This window comes from Colletotrichum paranaense, assembly GCF_030867605.1.
Source record: "Colletotrichum paranaense strain IMI 384185 chromosome Unknown Scaffold_12.1, whole genome shotgun sequence".
Taxonomy (NCBI): domain Eukaryota; kingdom Fungi; phylum Ascomycota; class Sordariomycetes; order Glomerellales; family Glomerellaceae; genus Colletotrichum; species Colletotrichum paranaense.
This window is the reverse complement of record NW_026848970.1, coordinates 1,591,841-1,613,862: the sequence shown is the minus strand read 5'-3', so window position 1 is coordinate 1,613,862 and position 22,022 is coordinate 1,591,841. Positions and strand designations below refer to the sequence as shown.

Below are 22,022 nucleotides of genomic sequence, written 5' to 3'. Positions count from 1 at the left end.
TATAATAAAACTAAGCGAGTTATTTACGTAGTAACCTTTTTTTAGAGGACGAGCCCTAGAGTAGTTCGAACTTTTTTAAAAAGAATTCCTTAGTAATAACGGTTACTTACCCTATTATAAAAAAGAAACTACGAATATTTTTAGTAATATAATAAGATTTTAGAGCGCCCTCGAATCCCTATTTTAAAACCTTAATAAAAAACGATAAATTAAAAAAGACCTAGTTAATTTTTAATAAACTAAGTCCGTTTTATACTATACTACTAAGTTTAAGAGACTCGTAATACGACTCGATTTTACTAAGGAAACTTATATTTTTTTATTTTATTAAGGACTAAAAAATAAAGTTAAAGATAAACTTAATAAAATAGAAATATTAATAAAATTCTTATAGTACGTCGAGCTCGCTATTAAAATTAATACTTAATTATATAAACGATATAAAAAAAAGGGAGAGGTACGACGCTTTTAAACTAACTTTAGTAAAAAATACTAAAATTATAGTAAACTACTAAGTAACTACTAAAATAACCTAAAAAATTAATAATAATAAAGCACGTTTTATAGATAATATAGAGGACTTATAAACCTTAGCGTTACTAAACGTAAAGAACTATAATAAAAAAAGGACTTTAAATACTATAATTATAATAAACTAGGATATATAGCTAGAGATTATTAATAACTTAAGCATATTTAATACTAACCTATTCTAAAAAAACGAGCTAATATTATAAATAAGGAAGTCCTCTATAAATAACTCTTATAAATAGCTTATTATAACGATAACTATCTTACTTATTAAAATAATAAAAAATAAATAAAATAGTACTTAAAATAACTTAAAAATATAGGACGATCCGGATATAATACTATACTATTTATTAAGACCCTAGTAGTAGTAACTAAAAAAAAGAATATACCTACTTACTAACCCTATATACTTAAAAAAAATAATATTAAGTATATTACTATACTTTCTTAGACTTATAAAAATATAAAGGAAAAAGCTAAAATAGACCCCGTTATAAAAAATACGTTTTACTTTTTCAAAAGACGAATTAAGTAAAGACTCCTAGCTAATATAAAAAAATAGCTCTTTAAATTTAAAAAAAAAGGACCCGATATAAAAGAAATTATAAATAGCCTCGTTTATATAGTACGACGAAACTATATAAACTAAAAATAACCCTCCGAATTTAAAAAAAAACTCGATTTAATAAAACCCTAACTAAGACTATTTATATAATAAGATAGGTAAACGGTAATAAAAAATTTATTTATAAAATTAAAAAATAGCTTAAAGACTTTTTATATAAAAATAAGATCGAAGTAATTAAGAGACCGATTCTTAATTTCGGAGTTATAAAAGAAGGAAAATTTAATTTTAACCTTAAGGAAAAAAATATTAAAATAGGACCTAGTTCTTTTTATTTTAATAAAGCAGAATTATTTTATAATTCGGACGAACCTCGTAACGTTACTTAATAACGTACTTAAATAGAGATCGATTATAAAGTACTACTTAGCGTTAATAATACTAACTCTAAAAAAAACGATAATAAACTACGATATAAATATATTTACCTATTTAAGGATAACTAAACTATTTAGTTCTATAAAACTAAAGAATATAAAAAAGTTATAATAACCCCTTATATAGATAAAGACTATTCTCTACTCGACCCCGAGGACCCTTTTTATAAGGAATTATTCTAAATAAAGTATTTAGATAATAAATACTTTTAATACTTTATATATAAATAAAATAGCCGTTTTTATTTATAAAGACGCGATAATAAACTTATTAAAAATATTTATATAGAAAATTAACTATTTAGTTAGATATTACTAAGTTTTAACGACGACGATAAAGTAATATTTAGCCTAGACCCTAGCTTTTTTATAAAATACCTTAATAGTAAATATATAGAATAAGAGGATTATAAATACGATTAATATTAAGTTTATTATATTAAAAAGGCTAAGGTATAGAGAGAATAATAAGAACTATATAAGTAAGGCGCTCGATAGAAGAAGCGTATATTAAAAAACTAAAAAAGCTAATTATAAAAAAACGACGAGAGGTAAGAATAAAAAAAAAGTTCTTATATATAACTAAGTAACGTAACGACGCATACTTATAAGTTAACTTCGATATTTATAGACGAGGACTAAATATTATTATTAATAGTAGCGTATAAGAAACTTATATTTTATTAAGAATAGTAAATAAACTTAACTTATTATAAGTATAAAAAAATAACCTATATTAACTATAAATAGTAAAAGGAGAACGAGTTAATTATAATTACGAATATATTAATTAAGAGACCGTATACCTCTCGATATATATTAATAATTAATAAAAATAATTATAATACGATATTATAAAAATTAGAAATATCGATATTATCCTAAGAATCTCGTAATTACGAAAGTATAACCTACGGATAGATTAGACTACTAACTAGGTCCTTTAAGAAAATCTAATTACTAAACGACTTAAAATTAAACGGATTTTAGTAACTCCTAAAGAACGAGAATAAATACGATATATAGTTTTTATTAAGATAGTAAAAAGCCTTAGGAAGTTTATAATTAGTATTAATAATTAAGGATCGTAACGACTCTAAACTATACCCGAGGAGTACTAAATATATATAAAATTATTTATAAAACTTAAAAAAATAAGATTATTAAAATATAATAACTAGGATATAAAAATCGAACTTAAAAAAAGAACGCAACCTAAGTTCTTCTTAATATACCTAATAAACTAAGAAAAATAAGAATACCTTAACGAATATATTAATAAAAAACTTAAAAAGGGACTTATTTAACCGTTAAATTCCCCTATAAGATTACCCCTATTTTTTATATTAAAAAAAGGAGTAAAAAAATAAAAACCTATTATTAATTATAAGAAACTTAATAAAATTATAAAAAAGAATTACTATCTCTTATTACTTATTATAGAGCTTAGAGATTTACTATACAGAGCTAACTAGTTTACTATTATAAATTTTAAAAAAATATTTAACTAGATTCGAATTAAAAAAAAAAACGAATAGAAAACGGTATTCCTAACTCGTAAAAAACTCTTTAAATATCTCGTTATACCTTCGGACTTATTAATACTCTAATAACTTTTTAAATAATAATTAACTACGTACTCTAAGAATATATTAATATTTTCGTTATTATTTATATTAATAATATTCTTATCTTCTCTCCTAATTTTAAAATATATAAAAAATATATTTATATAATATTCTAAAAGCTTTAAGATACTAAGTTATATACCGAACCCTCTAAGTATAAGTTCTATATATAAAAAGTAAACTTCTTTAAATATATTATTATATTAAAATAAATCTATATATAAGTATTAAAAATAGAAATAGTTAGGGACTAGCCTATATTATAAAATATTAAGAACGTATAAGGATTTTTAGGATTCGTTAATTTTTATTAATAATTCCTTAAGGACTATATTAATATAATTAGACCTCTTAATAACTTAATACGAAAGGATACTCTATTTGTTTAGGATCCTAAGTATAAAGAAGTATTTATTAAAGTTAAGAATATAGTCGTTTCCGAACTAGTTATTATAATCCCGGACCCTTAAAAACTTTTTAAAATCGAGACTAACGTATTAAATTTTATTATAAGAGCGGTCCTAAGATAATAAAATAAATAAAAAAAGCTCTATTTATATTATTTTTATTCTAAGGTATTTTATAAAATAAAATTAAATTAGTAAATTTATAATAAAGAACTAATAGTAATTATCGAAGTATTTTAAGAATAAAGACTATAGTTATTTAGGACTAAGTACGAGGTTATAGTTTATATAAACTATAAGAACTTTATAAACTTTATAATAAATAAGAACCTAAATAAATAATAAGTTAGATAGAGCGAATTCTTATTTAAATTTAATTTCTAAATTATCTACTAAAAAGGTTTGAAAAATAGTAGGGTAAACGCTCTTAGTAAAAGACCTAATTACGAAGTCGTAGTCCCTAAAAAAATATAAGTTATTTTTAAATAAAAAAAGGACGGTAGCCTTATACTAACTACGAAGCTCTTTATAATAGTTAAAAAGATTAATATTAGCCTAACTAAAAGGATAACCTCTAAGCTTATTATAAAAACTTATAGTATACTAATATATAATTACTAAGGAGTTATTAAAACGTAAAAACGGATTCGTTAGTATTATAATAAATCCGCTATATACGCTAAAATTATAAAAGTAATTAAGAACTACGTAACTTATAAAAAAAATAAGAATAGTTTATATAAACCTTATAATAAGCTATAACTATTATAATTACTAATAGAAATATAATATTTAATTATATAAGACTTTATTATTAAACTACTAAAGTCTAGAGAACTATTTATTAAAGTATAATATAATAATATCTTAGTTATAGTCGACCGACTTACTAAGTTTACGCACTTTATTCCTTATAAAGAATTTAATATAATAAAAGACTTAGTATATATATTTATTAAAGTTATACTCTTAAATTACGGTTTACTAAAAGAAATTATTTTTAATAGAAATAAGCTATTTATTTTAAAGTTTTAGAAATCTCTAATTTCGTAACTCGGTATAGATTATAAATTATTAATATTATTTTACCCGTAAACCGATAAATAGATAGAAAAAATTAACTAGATCCTCGAAATATACTTTCGTTATTATATAAATTATAACTAGGATAATTAGGTAGTATTTCTATCGATAGCCTAGTTCATATATAATAATATAGTTAGCAAAAGTATAAGAGAATCTCTATTTTATTTTAATTACGAATTCTAACTAATTATATATAGAGAAGTATAATAAGGACTATAAGCTATAAAACTATAATAAATATAAATAAACTTAAGAAAATCTATAAATAAGCCTTATTAAACTTCGAGTTTGTATAATAGCGTATAAAAAAGAACGCGGATAAATTAAGGATTAAAGGACTATTTTTAAAAAAGAGGGATAGCGCCTATCTCCTTTACTATAATATTAAAACGAAACGATTAAGTAATAAATTAGACTATAAAAAACTTAGACCTTTCGAATTTAATAAAAAAGTCTTATTAATTAATTATAAATTAAAATTACTAAATACGATATAATACTATTCCGTTTTTTATATCTTATTACTTAAACTTATACCGAGAGGTTTATATATAGAAGACTATATTATTATTAAACTAAACTAATTAGAATACGAAGTTAAAAAAATTATTAATTATAGAATAAAGGATAATAAGAAAGAATATTTTATTAAATAGAAGGGCTATAAATACGAAAAAAATATATAAGAACTTATTACGAACCTCTAATATTTTAAAGAACTCTTACGGGACTATTATAATATTTAAGAACGTTAGTATTTAATATTAACGGCCCTAAGGAAGCGAACTCGTTACTAATTTTAAAAAAAGTCTAATTAATATTATTAAAAATACTTACTATTTAAAGATCGTTTACTACTTATTATTTATAAGTATTTAATATAAAAAGAATACGATCTTCTTTTTTTAATTTTTATATACCTTAAATAAAGGTCTTAATATACCGCTTTTTTACTTTTTTTTAAATAGTCCGAATATAAGCTAAACGACTAGCTACTTTTACGATCTTAAACTAAATCTGAGCGAGCTTTATATAAAAATTAAGTAAAATATTACTAACCTCCTCTTTTTTTTATTCTAAATCTTAACGCTAATTACTTAGCCTCTTTATTACGAAAATATTAATAATTATAAATAATAAAGCTATAGTAATACTTACGACTCGACGTAATAATAAAACTATTATAAGGACGCTTTAAATTTTTATAATCTTAATAAGTCTTTGACCCCTTAACTATATAATATACGTATTTCGTATAGAAATATTAAGTATAAAGTATTATATTATTAAAACTAAAGCGATTAAATACGTTATTATAAGCTAAACGAAGCTTAAAAATAGAGTTATTTAATAAACGTTTTTTAATACGACTTAATATTATATTAGTATATTTTAAAAAGATATACTTAACAAATCCCTGACCTAGGAAAGTATAACTTATTTATAGGTCTATAGGACTAGATTTTTAAAAAAGAGACTTAATATTATAACTTAATATATATAACTAAGACTAGGGCCCGCCCCGTAGGCTTATAGCGGCTACGGTATATTATATATATAAGAGTATAAGAATATAAAATAACTCTTATAGAACGGAAGAATTATAAAATAAGTTACGTAATAATAAAAAATAAAAAGGTCCGTACGCTAAGGATACGGACCCCGCCCTTTTAAAATATAGAGCCTATATATTTAAAATACGGGGCCCGTTAAAATAATATATAAATAAAAAATATATTTAAAAATAAGACTTATATATAATATAAACTTAAACCGGGCTTAAGGATAGACTTTTTATAGCTTTTTTAATAATTAACTTAATATTAAATCTTATAATCGCTTTTAGCTATCTTTATTAAGAACTTTTTTTAATAAGATTATAATTAATTACCGAAGCTTTACTTATTTTACGACTTATAGATATAGCTTTAGGGAAGCTATTTATAATTACGATACTATTTACTTAGTACTTATAGCCTTAACTTTTATTAATATACTTATTATGACTAGCTAGTCGTAATAACTTTTTAACTATATAATACGCGTAATATATCTTAAGTACGCGCTTAATATAATATAATAATTTCGATATAAAAACTACCCTTTAATTTAGGATAAGTAAATTACCCTCTTTAGTAGCGGCGCTAGTTAAAAAGGTTAATAATAGAGGTTAGTTATAATAATTAGCTATAATAATCGGCTATAATAATTAAAAGCGGCCTTTTTTAACCGTAAAAGTTCTAAACTTTAATAGTAACGTAGAGGTTTTTAAAAAAAGGGCTAAATAGGCTAATATTTACTACTTTTTAAAGCTCGTAAAGATTCTTTCTATCTTTATTACTTTTAATATTACTTAAAACTACTCTCTATTTAAATTAACCTCTATTTAAACTAAATAAATTTACTAAATAAATTTACTAAATAAACTTATTAATATATAAACTACTACCTTAACGAGAACTTACTTTATTTTTAGTATATAGTTAGTAATTAGTAAGTTAATAAGTCTACCCCTCTTAGGCTAAGCGACCTCTTTAGTTAGTTTAATATTATAATTATTATAGCTAACGTAAGTATACCTAAAGAGTAGTAAAGTACTTTTTAATAGTATAGAATTTAGCTAGATAATATTATAAATATTATAAATAGCTAGGCTAATATAGATATTAAAATCCGGTATATTAATACTAGCTTAGTTATAATAGTTATAATAAACGGGCTAGAAATATATAAGGTTAAAATAATAAGCCGGCGCTTTAAATAGCTTTTATAAGACCCCTTAAGTAATAATAATACTTATATAAAAAAAAAGATTATACTAGACCTAGTTACCTACGTAGGCTAGTACTAAGAGGTCCTATGCGCGTTAAAATAAGTAAAGCTCGCTTTATAAGTAACTAGAAGCGGTAGAAGGTTAGGAGCTATTAATAAAAAAGAGATAATAGTTAAGTCGGTTAATTATTTTAGTTAGTAATTAGGTATAGAGCGTATTAAACCTAGTTTTCTTTAATACGTAATACACAGTACGGCCCCGGCGAATTGCTCCGTCAGGGGGTTATTTTAGTTTATATAAAAACTAGCTTTAAGTAATATTAAAAATAATAAAGGTAAAAATAATTTTTATAAGCTCTAATATAAAGAGTAGCTAGATATTAGCCTTTTTAGCCCTTTTTTAAAAAACTTTTACGTTATTATTAAAGTTTAAAACCTCTATAATTAAGGGCTACTTTTAACTTTTATAGCCGACTTTTACTATTAACTTTATAGCCGACTTTTACTATTAACTTTTTTAATTAGTACTACTATTAAGTAACTTACTTATCCTAAATTATATAGCGGTTTTTATATTAAAATTATTATATTACGTTAAGCGTATACTTAGGGTATATTATATATATTATATAGTTAAAAAATATATTATATTATATAATTTTTTTTAAAAACGTAATCCTGTTAAAGTTAACTTTTTATGCTTATAAAGCTAGAAAAGAAATTATTATATATTATTAAGTCTAAGCTTATCTATACTACTCTATTATATTAAAAAGGCGCTAATAAGGGTAACGCTTATAATAATATATTTATCTATTTTTTATAAATTAATATTATAAGTATAGTATTTATTAAAGTAGTTTATTTATAGCTCGGGGTCGTTTAGTACAATACTCATAGGATCGAACTTCTAGTTATTAAAAAAGCCCTAAGGGTTAACGAGCTATTAGTATCTCGGTATTTTAATAAAGTATACTTAAGGTAGATAATAAGGTAGTAATAGTAATAGTAATAGTAATAGCGCGACGATAATAAATAGCGAGGGGAGCGTTTTTAATTTTAATAAAAAAAACGAGGTAACAAATATATATATATATATATATATATATATATAGGAGATATTAGTAATAAAAGCTTATAGAGGTTAGTATTATTCTTAATAATAATAACGAGAGTACCTCTAATACTATGCTATTATAAGCTATTACTATTAAAAAAGGTAATTAACTTAGCTAGGTACGCGGGCTTATAAAGTAATAGCGTTAGGCGCCTAATATTACTATTAATAATCTATAATTATAAACTTTATAAAAAGAAAAGTTAAAAAAGTAGAAAATTTAAAAAAATAGTCTATTAAAATAGTAAGAGTATTTATTAATATATAATAAATTCGGGATGCGCTTAGTAATAAAACGCTAATAACTTAGTAACTAGTATACGGATCGTATTATAAAAGAGCCTTTTATAATATAAAGCCTATATAAAGGACTCTATAAGCTTTAGTCTTATAATATACTTATATTTATATTATAGCTCCGTTAGTTAAGTATTTATAACCTAACTTTTTATAATTCTAAAGCTTTTATTTTTATAGAATAATTAGTATAAGTAATAATAAATTATAAAAACGAATAAAACGTTAATAAAGCGACGCTTAGTTATTAATAAAAAGCTGTTAATATTAATAAGCTATAACTATTTAAAATTAACTATTTAACCCTATTCTATCCGGGATAATAAGCTTATTATAAAGCGAGTCCTATTTAAATATTAATATTTATAGAGGAGCTAGAGAAAGAAAATAATCAAAGTAAATTACCCTTACGGATTAGTTACTTTATTAATACCCCGAGGACCCTATTTATTGTAAATAGGGCGTTTATTAATAACTAATCGCTAAATATACGAGGTCTAAGCGTATATAAAAGCGCAGATAATATTAAAATAGCTAATCTAATAAACCTTATAAACTTAATAATAACCTACTTTTATAAAATAATAAAAATAATAATTAAAAACTAAAACTAAAAATAGCGTTAATACGAGGAGCTCGTCTAATAGCTTATTAAATAATTAATAACGCGTTTAGATTAATAAGAATATAAAAAGCCTCTTTTTTATAACTATAAACCTATTAAAAAAGAGTCTATAAGTACTTAAGTAATAAACTAAATTATTATTATAGAGATAAGTAATAATCTTTATATAAGAAGTATTATAAAATAGTATACTAAATAAGCCCTATTTAAAATATCCCTATTATTATAAACGTAATAGTATAATTATAAAAAGAGCTTCTAAAATCCCCTTTTTTAAAATAACTTCTTAGCGTTCGTTTATTAATAATACGTAAACCCTAAGATTTAAAAACGGGAATATTATAAAAAGCTAAGGATAAAAAAACTAAAAAAGGGCTAAACCCCTACTTAGTTTTTTATTAAATAGTTAGTAATTAATTATAACCTAGGTATAGAAATATAGAAAATTTAAAAATAAAAGTATACTAATTCTTTTTTAAATTACTATTTTAGTTATAGGACGACTTAATTTATTATAAAGTCTTAATTAAAAAAGTACGTAATATAGTTTATAAAATTAATAAATTATAATTACTAAATTAATAAAAAAGTAGTAACTAGTTATAAAAAAATAGTAAAAAGAGGTTATACTTATTATTTAAATAACTACGTTATTATAGCTAGCTAGTTATAATAAGTATATTAATAAAAATTAAGGCTACGAATACTAAGTAAATAATATCGTAATTATAAATAGCTTCCCTAAAACTATATTTATAAGTCGTAAAATAGGTAAGGCTTTAGTAATTAATTATAGTCTTATTAAAAGGGGTTCTTAATAAAAATAACTAAAAGCGATTATAAAATTTAATATTAAGTTAATCATTAAAAAAGCTATAAAAAGTTTATTTTTAAGCCCGGTTTAAGTTTATACTATATATAAATCTCGTTTTTAAATATATTTTTTATTCGTATATTATTTTAATAAGCCTTATATTTTAAATATACGGGCTCTATATTTTAAAAAAACGGGGTCTATATCCTTAATATATAGACCTTTTTATTTTTTATTATTACGTAACTTATTTTATAGTTCTTCTATTTTATAAGAGTTATTTTATATTCCTATATTTTTATATATATAATATATTATAGCTATTATAAGCCTACGGGGCGGGCCCTGGTTTTAGTTATATATATTAAGTCGTAATATACGTCGGATATCCCCTTTTTATAAAAAACAAATAGGGAGAGTTTTAAAAAGCTAGGCTCTAAAGACTTACTAAGAATAACGTTATAAAAACTATATAATAAAACTACTTGTACTAAGCTATTATAAAAGCGTCGTAATAATAATATTAAATATTTTATGTATAATAAAACGAGCTATATATTTAATAAGTACTAAAAGAATAAGTTAGGAAGTAAGGGTAATAATAAGCTAACGTACTCCTAATTAAAGCTAATATTAATAACTATTTAACGAGTTATTACTAAGCTAAGAGTTATAAAAGTTAACTTATTAAAAAACGAGTAAATATAAGCGATATACTTAATATACTTATATTAAGTATTAAAAAAGTACTAATAAAAATAATTACGAAAAATAGGGTAATAGTTTTATAAAAGCTCGTTAAAAAGCTAATAAAAGTTAATATAAATATATACTCTAAAATAGATATTATTAATACTAGGCTCGTAACTTACTTAGGGTTAACCTTAGCTATTACTATAGCTTTTTTATTAAAAAACTTTTAAAATAAGGTAGTAAGCTAAGGGAAAGCTTATTAATTAACGCTCTTTTTTATTAACTACTATAAATAGCCGAGGAAGATTTAATAACTATTTATTATAATTAATAAAAATAAAAAAATAGTAGACTTTTTATTATTATAACTATTAATAAGCTAAGAAGGTATTCGTATTAATACTATAATAAATATATAGTTATACGAGCCTATTTCTATTACTAAACTAAAAATAATAGCTCGTAATATTATTAAAAATCGTAAAAAAGCTTATATATTATATATTACTATTATAAAAAATATTATAGGGATAATAAAAACTAAACTATAAAGAGGTCTATTATTAAAGCTTTAATCCGAAATAAAAACGTTTAATAAATAGTTAGTAAAAGGACCGTAATTATATAATAGAGTAGAATACTTAATTAACTTAATTCTAAATACTAAACTATTATATAGCCCTATTTATCCGTTAAATAAGAAATAACTTAATAAGCTTCGCGCGTATATTACTAAGAACTTAGTAAATAGTCGTATTATACTTTTAGTTAATAAAGCTAGGGTACCGATCTTTTTTATATTAAAAAAGAATAGTACGCTACGTTTTTATATAAACTACTACGGTTTAAATAAAATAATTATAAAAAATTAATATTTACTACCGCTTATTAATAAGCTCTTAAATAGGCTTCGTAAAGTAAAATAGATTTTAAAAATAAATATTAAAAATACTTATTACTGTATTTAAATTAAAAAAGAAAAGTAATAAAAAATAACGTTTCGGAGCCGATATAGTTACTTTAAGTATATTATTATATTTTTTAAATTAACGAACGTACTTACGACGTTCTAAACGTATATTTACTAAACGCTCGCCAATTTACTAAATATTTATTATATAATATATATAAATAATTTAATAATTTATTTAATAATAAGGGAATAGTATATAAAAAATATTAAAAAAGTCCTTTAATATCTATAGTTATATAAGCTTTTTACTAAACTATTAAAATACTCGTTTTATTAAAAAAGAGTCGAATTTCTAAGTTATATTATTACCCTAAAAGAAATTAAAATTAATACGTTGTGAGTACGAACGATTACTAATTAAAAAGCGCTAAAGTCTATTAAAAATATTTAAGTATTTTTAAAGTGCTATAACTTTTATTAGAAGTTTATTACTAAATACTCGAGTATCGTTATATTAATAATAGTATTATTAAAAATAAAAAAGGGGTAAGTAAAAATATTCTAATAAACTAAAGAAGTAAATAAAGCGTTTAATTAGTTAAAAGTTGCTTTTACTTTAGTAACCGTACTTGTATATTAAAACTTATAATATATTATATAAATAAAAACTAATGCTTTAATTAAAACTATCGTAGTAATTTTATTATAATAAGCTAATAAAAAATAGCGACCCGTTACTTATTAATTATAAAAGCTCTTAGATATAGAATAGTAATAGCCTACGGGCTAATAAGAACTACTCGCTATAATAAAAAAGTTAGAGTATTAAGCTTATTATTTCTAAAGCTTTTTATAAAAGTTTATAGTTCTAATAGACTACTAAGTATTTAAAAAAGTAATCGGTATATTAGTACGGGACTTTTAAAAAAGCTTTATAAAGTAGGTATATAAGCTATTAATATTTAATTTCAATTTAAAATACTAATTAAAAAAATAAACTTAGCGAACGGTTTATTTAAGAAGCTAGATTATATAAAAAGAGAAGTGCTTTATAAAAACGTCCTCTTTATATTAACTTAGAAACTACGTCTTATTAGCGAACTATTACTTAATATTAATAAAGGATAATTAGCTTAAAAAGGAAAAACAATATTATTAAAATATATATTTAAATAGTTAAGGCCTCTTTTTATAATCCTAGCTAGATATTAACTAGTTTTAAAAATAGGGAATCCTCTCTCTTATATTAATAACGTATTATAGGGCGTATTAATAAAGTAATAATAATTATTATTATAATAACTCGAGGTAAAAAAATAAAAAAGTTATTAATAAACGCTCGTTAATAATCCGGTATAAATAAAAAAAAGTTAAATAAAGCTAGGATTATTATATTAAAATAATATATTTTATATCCCGTTATAAAAGAATTTATAAGAAATAAAACGGTATTCGCTTTTTATTTTTTATTAAAAATTAAAAAGCTTATTAAAAAATTATAAACTAAAAACGAGTTTTATATATTATAATTAATAAGAGCTCGTATTATAATTAGCGAGCTAAGAATATATTTACTTAATGAATAGGGTATACTATTTTTTAAAAAAAGACTTATTATTTTTTAAATAAAGTCTTTTTAAATAAAAATCTTTTATTAATATTACGATAATTATAAAATAGGTTATATAAGAACTATAAAAACTCTTGAGCTAATCTAAAGGAAGTTTTATTAAAAAAATATTTAACGAGATATTTAAAAATATATTAAAAACTATAAGTACTATTTAAAAGTTATAACCCTAAGATATAAGCTATATAAGTAGTTATAATTATTATTATTACCCTCGTACTTATTTTAAAAAATATTTATAGATTCTATTATAGGATTATTACCGAGCGCTTATAGTAATAGTACTAAGTACGACTATATTTTAATTATTATTTATTATATAATAAAGTTTGTAAAGTTCTTATTTATTATTAAAATACTTAACGCCGTATAAATAATAAGTATTTTATATAAAAAGGTTAAATATAAGTTTAATATATTAAAAAGTATTATTATAAATAGAGATAAGCTCTTTATAAATATATTTTAAAAAGAGTTTATTAAAAAAACGGGCGATACGTCGCTAACTATTTATTATATATTACTTATAAACGGACGGCTAAATAGAGCGGACTTATTAAATATTAAAAAAGTATTTAAAAATTTATACTAAGGGCTTATTAAATAAGTAAGTAGCGTAGTTAAAAAAGGCTAAATTTATATATAATAATAGCTAATACTTTATTATAAAAATATCCCTATATATAGCGTTATATAGCTACTACTTTAAGTATATTAAATATATATTTAATTATAAAGCTATAGTTTAAAGGGTTTAAAAAAGGGTTTAGAAAATTAAAAAAATTAAGGCCTAAGCTATATAAGCCTAGGTATAAGCCTCTAAGAGCTAAGTAGCTTATTATAATAAAAAATATACGCTAAAAAAGTTTAATTATAAAGAAGTCGTTAGCTTATTAATAAAGAATATATAATTTAAAAATAATAAATTAGCGCCGAGATATATTAAAATAGTAATAGTTAAAAAAGTAAGTAAGTAAGCTTATTAAGTATATTTACTAAAATAATATTAAAAAGTATATAGTATTTTCTTAGTTTTTTAGCTTAAACTATAAGAAAATTACTAAATAGTTAGTAACTAAATAGTAAATCTTCCGGAGTTAGAGAATAAGTAAAATATTTAGGAAATTAAAAAAATCGTTACGAAATAAAATAAAAAAAGAAACTTACGATATCTCGTTAAATAAGCTAAATAGCTTACTAAATATAATATATAAGAGCTTACTAAATATTTTAATAAGATAATAAAAGTAGTTATAAAATTCAAACGCTATAAAAAGAATATATATATAAAATAGAATAATAAATATTAAGTTCGTAGCGAAAAGTTACTAAAAATAAGTTAATTAATAATACTTTATAAAACTCTTTTTATTTAACTTAGTATAATTTTTAAAAAAAAGATATAATATTATAACCCTTAGTAGTATATTATTAAAAGATCGCTAAGATCTAACTATATTATGGGAGTAACTTACGTAATATTAGTAATAATAATAATAACTTTAGTATATACTTCTAAAATATAATAGTTAGTTATAATATTCTATTTAAAAATAAAAAAGCGGGTAGGCTTTATGCGCGCGCTTAGTTAACTACTTAGAGTAAGACCGTTAATTTTATTAATAATATAACGGGCTATAAAAAAGTAGTTAAAATTATATAGAGTATTATACGTATTAATAATAATAGTTTATAAAGCGTTCCCTACTTATTTATTATTAAAAACTATAATAAAAACTATAATAAGAACTATAATTAGAGCTATAATAAGAGTTATAATAAGAATTATAATAAGAGCTATAATAAGAACTATGATAAGAATTATAATAAAAAATAGAATAAAAGTAAAATAGGGGGTAAAATGCTATTATTATTAGTAAAAAGTTGGGAAAAGGGAGTATCCTCTAAAAAGACGCTCTTATTATTATTATTAATTTAAAGAGCCTTAGTAATATTAATATTTATAATAAACTTATTAACGTTAAACTACTTATTATAACCCTTAGCTTCGGCCTTAATTAGATTAATAACTTTATTAAGCTATTATAGAGCTTTTACTTAGAGTAAAAGGAGTATAATACTAATTATATTAAGATCTAAAGCTATATAACTAAAAGCTAGGGTAGGCTTATTTATAATAAAAAGAGTATTATAAAAAGGGGTTAATAAGTTATTAATAATAAGGCGGCGACGCTTATTACGTTACTAATTAAAAAAATCCTTTAATTCGCTACCGAACTTCTTAAACTTAATTACTTTAAACTAAGACTTTTTAAACTTAATTTTAAAATCGTTATTCTTATTTTTATTATTAAAAATATAATTAATAATAAGAGTACGTTTCTTAATAAGAATCTAAGTCTTAGGATTATAAGTAATAGGGAGAGCGTTATAAATAATAATAGTATAAATAAGCATATTATTTACTAAGTACTTAGTAACGCGCTTATAAAAAATAAAAAAATTAAAAAACTTCGGGATATACGTAATAATAACGCCCTAGGGAGTCTTTTTATAATATTAAAATAGAGAATTAAAGTTACTTTATAAAATAGTTACGTAATTATTATTATAAAAGTAAGTTAGTTAAAAGTAACTAAAATAGAAAATAATTTTAACCTTATTATTAATATTAATAATACTAGTTTAAAAAGAGAAATTTAAATTAATAAAAAAAATAATTACTAAACGATCGCTAATAACTTATTATAATCGAAATTAATAAGTTTAAATACTTATAATTAGTAGCGAGCTCTTTAACAATAGCTTACTTAAAGTAGACCTTATTACTTATTAATAAGTTAGTAATATAAATACTAACCTTATTTTCTATATTATTAATATAACTCAAAGCGTAAAAAACGTAGCTACGCTTATAAAAGTTAAAGTTACCCTACTCTTTAGTATAGCGGAATATTATAAAAGTAATTTAAATAAGCTAAGTAGTACTATATAGCTCTTTAAAAACCTAAAATAATACCGTTAACTAAATATTTAGTAATAAATTAATAAAGACTCGACGACTTATAATAAAATACTTCTTTTTATTAACTTAATAAAAAATATACTTAGTAATATAAGTACCGGTAATATAAATAAGCTTATTAATATTACGATATATACTAAATAAGTAGCGTATATAAAGAGTACTATTATAAAAATTATAAAAGCCCTTTTTAAAATTATACTTAATATTAAATATATTTTAAATACGCGAAATAGTAAATATTTTAGCGAATACTTAGTAATAATATAATAAAAGAATTATAATTAAAAAACGATATAGAAATTAAAATATTATAAAAAAAAAGGTATAGTTATATAAGAAAGAATTTATAAAACGGTCGCTAAATAAAAAAAAGAAAAAAAAGTAAATACGTAATTAGTAATAAAAAAAATCTTTTACTTTACTTAATAACTTAGTAATAATAATAACTACGAAGTTAAGCGGGCTCTTATATATTATAATAGTTAGAATACTTTATTATAAATACGTATTATTAATATAGTAACTAGTTAATATACTATTACTAAATAATAATAATAAAATATCTATTAAATAATAGGATAAAAATAATACTTTATTCCTAAATAAAAAAGGATATTATTAACGCTTTAAAAAAGATATTATAAATAATAATATTAATAGCTTTACTATTAGTATTAAAAAAAGATATTATATAATAACTTTAGGGATTAAAATTATGTAAAAGGGGAGTAATTATAATAAATTCGGGATATACTTAGTAATAAAACGCCGATAACTTAGTAACTAACGCACGGATCGTATTATAAAAGAACTTTTTATAATATAGAGCTTATATAAAGAACTCTATAAGCTTTAGTTTTATAATATACCTATACCTATATTATAGCCTCGCTAATTAAGTACTTATAACTTAATTTCTTATATAATACTATATATTAATCCTATATAATTAATATTAAGAACTACCCGAGTAGCTAATAATAATAAAAAATATAAATAAATATATTTTAAAAACGGGACCCGTTACTTTAGTATACTAGGTTTTTTATTCTTATTTATTATTATTTAACGCATTTTATAAGATTTTTCTTTTAAAAAGATATATCATATTTAAATATCTTAATACGTTTAATATATTAAAGTTATAATAGCTTCTTAAGCGGGTTAACTTAAGTTATATATTATAAGTTTTAATAATATATTAAATTATATAGTTCGTTTCTTAAACGCTTAATTTCTTTAAATTTAATTATTCATATTTATTAAGTAAAAAAAAAAGCTATTATACTATATTTTATAACTTTCTATATAATTTAATTATCCTAAACTCGATGTTTTACTCATAGCTTAGAAAGAAAATGAATAATATTATAATAATATAAAAGCGTTCTTTTAAACTTATAATAAAGAAAGTCAAATTAATAATAGACTTTAATATTATAATTAAATAATAAATTTTCTTCTCTTTTTACTTAACTATAGGCTTTAATAATAATAAATTGCTATTAAGAAATAGTAATACGTATTTTTATTACTATTTAGTATTGTTTACTTTCTCTTGCACTCATAACTTCGGATAGCATCGTTAAAGCGGCCATTACCATCAGCTAAATTATCATCATCCTGGTTACGATAGGATTCCCCTCGACATTGCCGCTCCCTATATTTAAGAAATGTCCTTCTTAGTCAAGAAGGTTCTAAATAACAATTCTATTCTCAAGGTTTACACTTACCGATACCAAGTGCAAGTATCTTTATTCCTATCATTGTTACGAATAGAGCTGATGCGGTCAACGAAACTCTCCGGGACATTATCTATGCATAGCTCCTCTGTAAGTAAATTGCTTATAGCGACCGATTAAGCATCGAGATAAGGGCTTAGTGTGGGAGCGGAACTCACAGCAGGATCCTGTCTGAAGGACGTCGGTTCGGCAGCGGCCTCTGAAGCGGGTATCGTCACACATAAAGACGGTAGCCTCAGCACGAGCAGAGATAGCTGGGGTTGAAGTTTTGTCTATAGGGGTAGCGATGATCAGGACGGCAAGTGCCCCTAGACACGCCAGAGATGATTTCATAAAGCCCATTGTGATTGAAACAATTGTGTAGTTCGATCTGGCACTTGTGTAAGGCATGCAGACACATCAGGAGCACCATTAGTGAGGAACGGGGTTTAAATACTGAACGACGTCGACAAATCTATCAGCCCTGCTTTCCTCCCTTGAACCATGGAAACCGCCTGTGTCCAAAGGCGATCGGGTATCATCCGGGCTTCCTTGTTTCGTTGACCTTTATCATGAAAGTAAACTATAGCCTGAAGTATGCCCAGGGCTGCAGAACGCCACGGTATCCTTGTTAAGTCGTGCGAACAATGATGGACAAATGATCTCTTCAAGGCGCTAGATTTCCTATAGACATATCACTTATTCTTGACGGTACACTCATAGAGTCTCTTGAAAGCCCATGCTGCTTTCCCAACGACACGACATCTTTCACACACGTGCAGCACCACTTTCGCAGTCCGCGGCCGGGCTCGACACACACATCTAAAATTATGAAGAATACCGGATGCTTTTGCATGTTTGTACGGTACTTGATGGCTCCTGTTATTGATTTCTAGGGGCTTTTAGATTTCTGAACTTACGTCTGACGCACCTGCTCTAGATCAACGTTCTCAAGCACACGCAGGCCAAGCTTGTGGTATTAACATCTTTCGCGGACGCTCGGCCCGGATTTCAAACGGAATTGGTTTGATGTCACGCCTCGTTAAAGCAAATGAGTGGTCAGCTGAGCTAAAGCTTCGTCTATTGAACCCAAAATGTGATGCCCTTACCATTTTGCCTCGCGAGCACGTGCTCGGTAACGCGTTCAGCACTCGTCTTTTGACTTCAGTCTGTCACTAGACCGAGTCTTTCGTTTGGAATACACTTCTGTTATGCGAAAAAACTTTCTAAGCGACTGTTATCAAACGTGCTTAGTCACCCTCGTTTGGCTCTCGACTTTCACTTTAAATATGAGGTCTTTCTATCGGACGAAGCCGTGGCCAAAGCTCCAAGACCATGCTTTCTTCCTAGACGAACCTGATACCGCACATCTCACATTTGATCTCTCGGTAGCTTTGGTATTCTAGGTACGACAATTTACAGGGTTTATGTACAGACTCCATGGAGGTAGGACATTTCGATGATGAAGTGGCGGGTCTCTGTGTTCTACCTGGTATCGTGTTGATGGGTCGTGCCGCACATCACATAGCTCAGGACAATTCTTGTTACCATCAGACCTCTTATGCCAACAGTCCTAGCCTGATGTATGTTGTTGTCCCGACATGCTGTCACGCAATAACTCATAAGTTCGCATTCATGCCCGAAGTCTGTCGTGATGGCTTCAACCGTCCGTGGACTCTTGACATATTGCGTGACCCGGCCACATAATCACCGCAATGTACACCGGCTTGCACATTCTTTTTAATACAATCGTCCTCTACAATCCATATCAATGCTCCTATTGCGATCGTACGGCAAATTCTAAGACGCTTTTCTGGCTAAATCTTTGAATAGAAGCCTAAAACTCGCTTACAAGAGCAGCTTTCATCAGTTGCTTGTCTTGGGTCATGACTTTGTCAAGTAAGACTCTAGACTCTAAGTTGTGTTGGATAGGCCAACGCTCATGCTAGCTACTAGAAGGATGACAAGGCCTATGACTTAACATACATGTCTCAAGCACGTTCAAACTCCAGCCAAAGGCAATGTTCCCTCCTGCAAACGCATGATGATGATACCACATGAGAATGGTCAACTTGAAGTCCAATTCTGCTTCCAGCTCCTCATTCTTGAATCTCAGATTCACTGTCATGCACAACCGGTCTCGGAATTGACTCAAGTAGTACTAGGATACTATCTGCCTTCCCAAACTCGGTACAATAAAGAAAGGATGATAAAGCCTTAACAGTTCGTTCTAGTAGCTACGCCACTACGCCGCTTGCCTGCAAACAGTATGTGCGGTGCCGACTTCCAGCCATTGCTGATTATCAAGTCTCAGTAATATTTGCGCTCTCGGAACCAGGAAGCTTAATCTCTATACACTTTTCAGGTCTTTCCCAAATTGAGCCATCTCTACGCTAATGGATCCACTACCCTATATTACCTTATTGTACAAAGGAAGATGCAACTTGCATGTGCAAAAAGTGAAAGCGGTGACCGCCAGACTCCAGCAACTAATACATGTACTCTTCCTCCACGAACTTCACACATCTTGGTTCATGGGTACAGGCGAAAGTCGAGGCTGCTTCAAACTTGGGCTTGACATCGGAAGCCTCCTTCCCTTTCCTTTCCCACCCTTTCCAGCCCCTCCAGCCTTTTCTCCCTTCCCGGGTTTGCCAGCCTTCCCAGCCTTTCCAGCCTTTCCAGCTTTTCCTGCGTGCCTTGTCTCCGATAATAGTGAATGTAAGCTGACTTATGATCAACTTTCGAGTCCAAATGAAGACAAAATAATATTAGTGAATACTTACAGCAGCGCGGCACCGTCTCCTCGCATGGTTGTCAGCGTGCGACTCGACAACCAAATGCCCAGGGTTGATACAGTTAATTTGTCCACATAGGTGGCTTACGTCCAACCCCTCCAATAGACGGTCTTTGGTAGCCCTTCGATGGAAAGCAACAATGACCAATCGATGGCCATATTGCCTCTTTGCTTCCTTCGTCCTCACCCCTGGAAAGACCGGTCTCGTTTCAACGTACCCCTTTTTGGCGTCGTACTTATGTTAGTATTCACACACTTATAGATGGTAAGTCGAACGAAGGGCATATACAGATTTGGTAGGTCTCTTCTGGCAGAGTATGCATCCATTTAGCGCCCTCTTTGCGGGTCTGTAAGAACTTCCGCTCGAGGAGGAATTCCCAAGAACCAATTGAAGCCACGCCCTGAAAGCCCTCTTCCTAGAGCAACACCAAAGCTCGAACATAGTGTTGGAACATCTTTTGATGGTCTTATGCGGGTTTGAAGCTTTGGAAGTTGAGGGGACATTGGAATCTGGAGTAAGCGAAAGAGACCGTGGTGGGAGTTTCGGAGGCGACGCACGCCTTCCGCGTCCCATGGTAAAAATGTCGGAATAAGAAGGTAAGAGATGGATGAACTATGGTTTGAAGAATAAGAATAAGGTACGGATGGCGATTAACGATGCTTTTAAAGAAGTAGAAATCAGGATGGAGGTGAAGTCTCATTGTAGGACGGTCATTGACGATATTGCGCCATGAACGCGTCCAAAAGGGACGCGCGCTCAACGTGCTTCAATTACCGTAATTGGATCCAGAGTGTGCCAGATCAGATACCGGCATTACTATGCTTGTAATCAGCTAGTTGGGGAAAGATATATTGAACGTAGGATAGTCGGGTATCTATTGTATCCTTGCAAGATTATTACTTTCGTGGGGTGAGGTATGATGGATTGCCGGGCGCGGGAGAAAGGGTGTGAGCAGCCCTGCAACATCAAGACCCTGTTTAGGAACCCCTTTCTGCATGT

At 25.6% G+C, this 22,022-nt stretch overlaps 1 protein-coding gene across 1 annotated transcript; it reads right to left on the bottom strand.

The window, feature by feature from the left end:
* Positions 1-892: 892 nt before the first annotated feature.
* Positions 893-18,591, bottom strand: CPAR01_13463 (uncharacterized protein; the record flags this gene model as incomplete). Its single annotated transcript, XM_060497717.1, has 3 exons — positions 893-905; positions 10,618-10,627; positions 18,408-18,591. 3 exons carry the CDS (start codon positions 18,589-18,591, stop codon positions 893-895), a joined length of 207 nt encoding a protein of 68 aa, XP_060344110.1.
* Between the last annotated feature and the right edge of the window lie 3,431 nt (positions 18,592-22,022).